Source organism: Tupaia chinensis, unplaced genomic scaffold (assembly GCF_000334495.1).
Source record: "Tupaia chinensis unplaced genomic scaffold, TupChi_1.0 Scaffold000211_1, whole genome shotgun sequence".
NCBI classification, from domain to species: Eukaryota; Metazoa; Chordata; class Mammalia; order Scandentia; family Tupaiidae; genus Tupaia; species Tupaia belangeri.
The window spans coordinates 541,333-549,811 of record NW_006159686.1 but is presented as its reverse complement, the minus strand read 5'-3'; the positions used below and the strand labels follow the sequence as shown (position 1 = coordinate 549,811).

The following is an 8,479-nucleotide window of genomic DNA, read 5'->3' as shown; positions in this document are numbered from 1 at the left end:
TGGTGTTTTTTTCAAGCTGCCAAATCCAGGAAGTGAACCTCAGGGTTGGCCACATGCCACAAGCTAGCCCTCTAAGTCCCCACTTAAGGGGCCAAAGCATCAGCCTCAGACCCGAGGGCCTCAGACTGACACTGGCCCTGTCCAGGCCAGTGGCTCGAGTCCCAGGCCGGACACGGCCCTCCGAGGTTGAGGACAGAATGGCACACCTCATCCCTGACAAACCCTTCTTTCTCCCTCCCCCCACTTCAGAGCAGAAGGCAAGCTATCATTGTATGTGTGTGTGTGTGTGTTTTAAGTTTTGCCACCGGGTGTGTGCACTTTCTGGAGACACAGAGAGAAAGTGAGGTACTCTCTAAACGACCTTGGGGACACACACCCACACACCCAGTATCATTTTCAAGTTGCTGGGTCCAGGACTTGAACCGCTTAGCCACACGGGATCCAGCTGCCTTAACCTCCATACCACCTGCTGACCCAAGAATCTACAATCTTGCTTGTTAAATATTTTCCTAGGGTTAGCCCTGTAGCCTGATGGGCCCAGCAGCCCCCAAGGGCACCTCCAGGAGACAAGGGGAAGACGGGGTAGCAGGAGGGCCTTCCCCACGCTACCCAGTAGGTACAGAAGGCCACAGCACATTGGTCCATTCGGCGAGACCACCCTCAGGCCTGAGTCTTCTCGGCACATGGCCTGCTTCAGTGGGTGTCTGACAAGGATGGAGCCACTTCTGAGTCCCCAAGTTGTTTTGCTCGGTCCAGCCCCATCCCCAGGCTGAGGTCAGGATGGGGCATACGCATGGGGACAAGGGTCCTGGCACCAGTGCTGAGGCTGGCTGAGCCCAGTTTGTTAACGGCCCCCAGAGGGGCTCTTCTGTAGTAGCCAGTCCAAGGTCTCCATGAGGTATGCCATGCCATAGTGCTGGGCGATGTTCCGGAAGATTCCGACCTGCTCCATAAAGACCTGTAAGACAGGCAGTGTGAGCCCAGCCCCACCCAGGGAGGAGGCAGAGGCGGCGAGGCGAGGCTGAGCCCACCCACCTGAGTGTGGACGGTGAGGTCAAAGTCGCCAGCACAGCTGCAGTACACAGGCATGTTGGTCTCCTTCACGCCACGGCACTTGAGGCATATCTGAGACAGAGCAGCCCTGTTGGGCGCCGGCCTGCCAGCCCTGCCAGGCCCCTGGGCTCCTCCCATGGCTTTGCTGAGTGCCCGGACCGTCAGAACTGTCAGCGCATGCTGCTGCCTTGCCATCCACATCATCTCTCGGTCCAGAGGAAACGCAAGGCTGTCCAGTGCTGGCCCCTCTGCCCCTGCGCCCTGCTCTCATTCACCGCAAGCGCCCCCGGGCCCTAAGGCCCCGCTCAGATGGCCCCGGAAACCCTTTCTGGCCCACTGAGCACTGTGGCCACCCCTGGGTCCCTGCCTTTCTCCCCTACCAGCAGGGAGTCCAGGAAGCCAGCACTGGGCCCACGGCAGTCAGCGGGGCTCGTGGACGAGGACTGAGTGTGAAGCGGTCCCTTAGGAGGACATTAGAACACGCGACTCCAGAGCCATGCACACCCCACCTCCCAGCTCGGCAAATGCCCGTGACTGCAGTGAGCAGCACCCGCTCACCAGGTCCTGCAGGGTGAAGGCCATCAGCTTCTTCTGCAGAGCTTCCACCAGGGCCATCTCGATGGCCGCAGAGTCGTAGGCGACCTGACAGTTGGAGCAGAGCCACTGGGGCAGGACAGCCCCGTCCTAGGCAGGGCAAGGCGAGTGAGAGGTCACATTGGCCATGGCCCGGGAACGTCGACAGCAACTTGAGGGGAAGACCCAGCACGAGAGGAAGGGGCTAGCAGGAGCGGGGGGGACAGCGAGAGGACGGGGCTAGTAGGACTGCTCCGTGGGGGACAGCGAGAGGACGGGGCTAGCAGGACTGCTCCGTGGGGGACAGCGAGAGGCCGCGTGCCCCTGCACCTGCGCCAGGACCTGAGGCAGGTGGGCAGCAGGCATAGCCAGTGGTGGAGGTGTGTTCCGATCCTACCAGTGAAGGGCGCGGGCTGAGCCCACCTGAGAGGAAGAGCCTCTACACAGGTCCAGGTCTCGGCAGGAGCTGCAGCTGCGGCAGACAACCTCCGGCAGCACGTAGGAGCGACAGGGGTCTCTGAATTGGGCCTCCTCGGAGAACTCAGCCACGTCCACCAGGCGAAGCAGGTCTCGGTTCAGCTTATTCACCTGGTTCGTGATGTTCGTGTCCAGGGACAGAACCTGGGGAAGCACGGTCTATGAGAAAGGAGCCCGGCCTCTCACTTTCTGGCCCCCCAAGCTATGGTTTCTCAGCACATCTTACCCCTCCCTTAGTCACAGCAGTTCCTGGGAGAGGGGAGGCTTCACTGGTGACTTATCCAACATTCAGGGAACAGACCATCCTTCTCTACACACGAAAACTGCAGGGGGAGAGCACCCTGACCCCAGTGGGTGAGCATTGTCTGTCCGTGGTGTGCGTCTCCCAAACGCACATGCTGAGAACGTTATGAATCATATTCCCTTAGCAGCAGCATGGTCCTCGAGGCTGCCAGCGGCTGAGGGCAGGACTCAGACCAGGACGGTCACACCTGGACACAGACCTCATGCTCCTGCCCTCCTCCATGTCACGATGCAGGAAAACGCCCATGACAGAGGTTGCCCCTGGCCACCCAAAATGGATCAGTGAGCCTCTCCTCTGAGACGGCCACACTCGGGTGCTGTCATTAGCAAGGGAAAAGACTAGGACACCGTGGTACCAAGACCAGACAGACGGGACCAGCAGCTGGCGTAATGGCTATGTCGCTGGACTCCTATGTGATCGACCACGGTTCGAGTCCCAGACCTGGTGGCTTAAACTCACACCAGGTGCGTGTCCGTGCGTGCCCAAAATCTCAAGAGGAGAATGGAGAAGAGACTGCAGAGTGGTCATCCCCATGGGGGGTGATTTCTCACTTTCTGTCTCTCTCTGTCTTTCTGGAGAGCGCGCATGCCCTATAGCAAAAACCTCTCTAAAACAAAAAAAAGAAAATGACAGATCAATGACTATTACAGGCAGAGATACAGAAATCCACACAAGATATTAACATGTTACAGGACCAGCAGTTGGCATAATGGCTATGTTGCTAGACTCCCATGTAGTTGACCATGGTTCAAGTCTCGGACCTGGTGGCTTAAACTCACACCGGGTGCGTGTGCGTGTGTGCCCAAGATCCCGAGAGGAGAATGGAGAAGGGATTGTGACGTGGTCATCTCCTCTGGGGGCTGATTTCTTGCTTTCTGTCTCTCTGTCTCTCTCTGTCTTTCTGGAGAGCGCACGCACCCTATAGCAAAAACCTCTCCAAACAAAAACAAACAAACAAAAGACCAATGGTTGCCAAGGAATTCAGGTGAACAAGGAGCTGACCTCCAAGAGCAGCTCGGGGAGCTTTGAGAGGCAGTTTACTGATCCCATCTTTTTTTTTGCTATAGGATGCATGCATGCATGCACTTGAGAACGAGAAATCACCCTCACCACCCGGAATGGCCACACACGATCTCTTCTCCTCCAGTTTCCTCTAGGAAAAAAACTTTTTTTTCTTCCTTTTTTCTGGGGGGCGGGGGGAGAGGTGCCCAGCAGCATCTGCACACCACTGCCTCCTCCCGCCAGTCCTCCAGCTCACCAGACGCTGGGCATGCCAGGGCACTTCAGCTCCACCCAGGATCTGAACCCGAGGTCGGCCACATGGCTCCTAGCACGAGCTCAGTAGGCTGGGCCTGTGCAGTGACAGGGTGCAACTCTGCCCACTGGGAGAGCTCGAGCTCGTACCCTGCCAGTGCATGTTTTACTATGTGTGTTTTATACCTTAACAAAAGTAAGCATGTAGTCAGTGGAGGGCCAAAAATGGTAAAACAGTTTTGGTAACATTTTGCAAATGTCATTTTCTCTGGGCCAGTGGTGGCATGGTGGTTAAGGCGGCCAGACCCCACAGGGCCAACCGCGTGGTTCAAGCGTAGAATGTGCCAGGTACACGTGCCCGTCCCTCTGGAGGGTGCTCTCTCACTACCCCTCTTTCCCCTCATCTCTGTCTCTCCCTTATAGGGAAAGTTTTTTTTTAAAGAGATACCCGTGACAGGGCTCTGTCGTTCCAAGATCCCTCCCTCAGGCTTCTGGCCAGCAAGGATCATACTTTAGGTCGCCCAGGATCCAAACTCCAGTTGGCCGTGTAGTCACTGGGGGGGGGTGAGAGCATGTTTGTAAAGAGAGGGGAGGACAGAGAGAAAGCGGTCCAGTGCGGTGTGTGGTCGTGTGGCAACCCTTTTCCCCACTCCTGCGTCCCATCGAGATTTGGGCACATGGGCACACATGCCTGACATGCTTTTCTCAAGCCGCCAGGGCCAGGATTTTAAACCCCACCGTGGACAACCATGTGGGATACCGCTCTCTGTGCACTGTCTAGTTGCCACACTATAGTCAGCCCCTAAAAACACTTCTTTGTACCAGTCGGACCTGGGACAGACCCTGGATCACACGTGTCACCTAATTGGTGTGTGAAGTGCAGTTGGCTGGAAGGGGAGGTCATGTCAATATCAGAGTGCTGTCAGGAACACGCAGCACAGCCGGTATCTGGCAACACATTGTCTCGCTGGACTCAGCCTGCCTTCCCAGAAAGGAATTGGTGTCCAAGCCAGCTCTCAGGCCATCGGTCTCGAGCTCAGTCCTGGCTTCCTGCTCAGCCTGCTGTCTCTGTGCTCCTCTGGCCCCTCCCCCGCGCCCCTCCCCCCCGGCCTGTTCCACCATGTGCTCAGCATGCGACTTTCACCAACACACTGAACACACCCACCACAGACTAGCTCAACCCCGTCTGGGCCACTGCCCCTGGCCAACCTTCTCCCCTCGAAGGTCTCTGGGATCTCAGCCCCAGCCCCCTCAGAGGCCCCTGTCCTCACAGCACCTGCATCTCTCTTTCTGTTTTTTAAAAAACACCAATCCGGGAACCAGCAGTTAGCGTAATGGCTATGTCGCTGGACTCCCACGTAGTCGACCGCGGTTCGCGTCCCAGACCCGGTGGCTTAGAACTCACGCCGGGCGAATGTGCGTGCGTGCCCAAGATCCCGAGAGGAGAATGGAGGAGACAGGATTGCAGCGTGACCATCCCCCCTGGGGGGTGATTTCTCACTTTCTGTCTCTCTGTCTCTCTCTGCCTGTCTGGCGAGCGCACGCGCCCTATAGCAAAAGCCACACCACGCCACATATAGCAAAAACCGCTCCAAAAAAAAAAAAAAAAAAAAAGCAAAAAACCCCCAAAAAAACAAAAACCAAAAACCAATAAAACCACCAATCTACCCACCCATCCTTCCATCCACTGTGACTTTCAAGCTGCTGGGTCTGGGACTTGAACCACGGCTGGCCGTATGGGAACCCAGCGCTTGAATCACCGCGCCCTGGCTGGCCCCAGCACCTGCATCTCTCAGCTGACCGCCCCTTTGATTGACTGTCCACCCTGGCAGGGACCACCGGGGCAGGGTTCTCCCATCTTGTTCATGCCCCAGCCCAAATGCCCCGACAGCAGCTGCATGGGACAGGGATGCAGCCGGCGCTGTGAGCTGAGTGACGTCCACCCGGTGCTGACCTTGTGCATGGCACACATGCACGTTGCCACCCTCACCTTGCACACGTATTTGATGAACTCCAACGCAGGGTTATTAAGCACCAGGTGAGAACCTGGCAGGAGGGGGAACATCTCTGAGAGCTCAGTCGAGTTCCGGGAGCCTGTGACTTTCTTCTGGATTTTCTGAGTGATGGTGAAGAAGCTCTGGGTGAGTTCATTGGCCACATAATCCTGAGAGAAAGTGATCACTCCTGGGGAAAAAGAAGGGTGTGATGGAAGGACCTGGACCTGCCCTAGTGACAGGCACCTCCTCCCGTCTGCCAGCGCCCCCAAAGCGCAGAGGGGTCAGGTTGTTGGCACAGGGCCGTGGCCTCGTGTAACAAGACCGCTCACCAGGAAGGGCTCCGCACACTCCTCCAGCCTCCTGGGAGAACTGGCTGGCCCCCCTCCTCCTCACGGGGGTGCTCCCGGGGGCGCTGCGCCGAAGCTCATCCTTCATGCTGTGGTACACCGCCACGATGTACGCTGCAGAGCCAGGCGGCCGTGTCATCAGAAGAGCCGGGACGCACCCCTGAACCGACCGCCCCGCTATCTGGGCTGAGCCCCGTGGTCAGTGATGGCTCTAACTGCTGACCAAAGGGTGAGAGAGGGCACCGGGGCCAGCAGGTGGGTTAGGGTGACCAAAGGCCAGTTAGAGGGTGAGAGAGGGCACCGGGGCCAGCTAGGTGGCACGTAGATTAAGGTGGCCGGGCCCTACTAGGCTGCTTGGGCAGTTTGAGTCCTGGACCTGTGGCTTGAAAAACACGTGCAAGTGTGCCCAGAATCCCGACAGGAGAAAGGAGAAGGGTGTGCTCCTGCCTTCCTTTCTTCCTTCTCCCTTTCTCTGTCTCTGTCTTTCTGTCTCTCTGGCAAGCACGGGAGCTCTATAGCACTCTATAAAGGAAGGACGCCTGCTGCCATCCGAGCCTGTCCTTGGAACCTGTGCAAGTACAGGGCACACGTGGACCACACCTTCCCTGCGCCCATCCCTCGAGCTGTCTTGTAACCACCCACTGACTCGGCCCAGCTGCTCAGGTGAGTGGAGACCGACCTGTGCCCAGGGCTCACCTGAAACGATCATAAGGAAGTAGCTTTGGCAGGAGGCTGCCTGCGGCAAAAACTGCAAGATGTTCCAGTTGTTTTCCAGCAAGTCCTCCACGCTGGACTCCTCTGCACCCCCTCCGTCCTCCTGCTCTCTGCTGTCCTCGTCCTCCTGGTCATCGCCTGCTCTCTCCCCTGTCTGGGAGTCTTGCTGTAACACAAAGAGTCCACAGCACTGACTGGCGACCAGTCCTCCCAGTCCGGAGTCTGCTCCTGGGGTGGCACCGACTGCATCAGAACCAGCTTCTCAACACTGTTAGTGACTCACAAATCTGCCAGAGAGTGGGTGAAACAGCAACCTGACAGGGAAGTTATGCTGCAGCCTCGTTTCCATTTCTCTCTCTTTTTAAGGTTTGGGAGTGCACACTCAGGCGCCTGATCATGTTTCTCAAACAGTTTGGTCCAGGACTCAAATCACGCAGCCAGCCACATGGGATCCAGCCACCTTAACCAGTGTGGGCTGGCCCCAGACCCAGCTCTACTGTGGCCTCTCTGCCACGTGGCAGGTCTGCATGACTGCACACACGCCCCGCCCCGCCTGTGCCCTCGTGAGTGGACGTCCCCACCAGCTCCAGGCAGCTGTGCCTGTCGGGGACGTCATGAAGCTCTGCCCTCTTCCTCAACGGCTTTTCCTCTGATTTCTATGATCTGGCTCCTAGAATCCCACCCCCAATGGCTTCTTCATGGTCCTCTGTGAAGACCCCATGGAGGCCCCCACGTACCCCAGCTAACCTGCATCTGGACCTCACAGCCACCATGTGTCCCGGCCAGACACGACTCCCCCACACTGCTCCCACCTGCCACACCCACCACTCACCGATTGGGTCCTCTTCCAAACCCCACCTGGCACCACCACACTGGCACTAACCGGACTTTGCCCACCTCTGCCCTCTGACGGCATGTTATGCACAGGGCCAGGCAGACGCCAGGCCAGACACTGCCCACTCAGAATCTCCCATCCCTACCCAAGTCCAGTCCTGGCCCTGATCACACCCGAGTGGCCTGACCCAGCCAGCTTCGGCCTGAACCTGCAGCCACTGCCCCCCTGCTGCCCAGCTTCATCTCTTGCTCAGGCCTCTGCTTCCATGTCTCCACCTGGGAAATACCGCAGCCTCCTACCTCAAGGCAAGCCCCCGGTCCTGGCCAGGGCCGATGCCACCTTACCTGCTTCTCTGCTCCCAGTCACCACCCCACCCATGAGCCACCGAGGGGACATAGCCCACTGCGCTCACCACAGCACACCCAGGCCTGGCCCGACCCAGCCCTTGGCCCCGCTCCCAAGCATGTGCCATCTGTGGCAGGGATGAGGGCAGACCTGAGTTGTCTCAGTCCACATCATAGCCTTTACCTGTCCGCAGTGGATGGTAGGTGGAACTTTTCCTTTGATCCCACCGTAGTTAGATGGGTCCATCCAGAGGAGAAATTCCCAGCACCGAGAGAAAGAGAGCGTCAGGGAGTGGAAGATCTCTTTGGAGTAGATGCTGCAAAGAGGAGGGGAAGCTGCTTTGACAGCGGCAACGGCGTCCCCAGTCTCTGCCTCCCTGCCCCCCATCTCCACACCTACCTACTACCTTCCCTTTACTTAAAAAGGGATGTAAAGCGGATGGGGCCAGCAGGGGCATGGTGGGTGGGGCCAGCAGGGGCATGGTGGGTGGGGCCAGCAGGGGCATGGTGGTGGGGCCAGCAGGGCATGGTGGGGGGGGCTGGAACCCCCCCAGGCCGACCGCCGCGGGACCGGCGCCTTT

General features: G+C 58.1%; 1 protein-coding gene across 1 annotated transcript in view; it reads right to left on the bottom strand.

Annotated features, from left to right (window-relative positions):
• Positions 1 to 481: 481 nt before the first annotated feature.
• POLE (DNA polymerase epsilon, catalytic subunit) overlaps positions 482 to 8,479 on the bottom strand; it is a 66,328-nt gene continuing 58,330 nt past the window's right edge. The window contains exons 42-49 of the mRNA XM_006147335.3: positions 8,083 to 8,215; positions 6,702 to 6,885; positions 5,988 to 6,119; positions 5,652 to 5,845; positions 2,050 to 2,247; positions 1,612 to 1,737; positions 1,036 to 1,125; positions 482 to 958 (exon numbers count right to left, since the gene is read on the bottom strand). Of these exons, the coding sequence (XP_006147397.3) occupies positions 845 to 958; positions 1,036 to 1,125; positions 1,612 to 1,737; positions 2,050 to 2,247; positions 5,652 to 5,845; positions 5,988 to 6,119; positions 6,702 to 6,885; positions 8,083 to 8,215 (1,171 nt within the window). The 3' untranslated portion in view covers positions 482 to 844. The remainder of the gene's footprint in view (positions 959 to 1,035; positions 1,126 to 1,611; positions 1,738 to 2,049; positions 2,248 to 5,651; positions 5,846 to 5,987; positions 6,120 to 6,701; positions 6,886 to 8,082; positions 8,216 to 8,479) is intronic.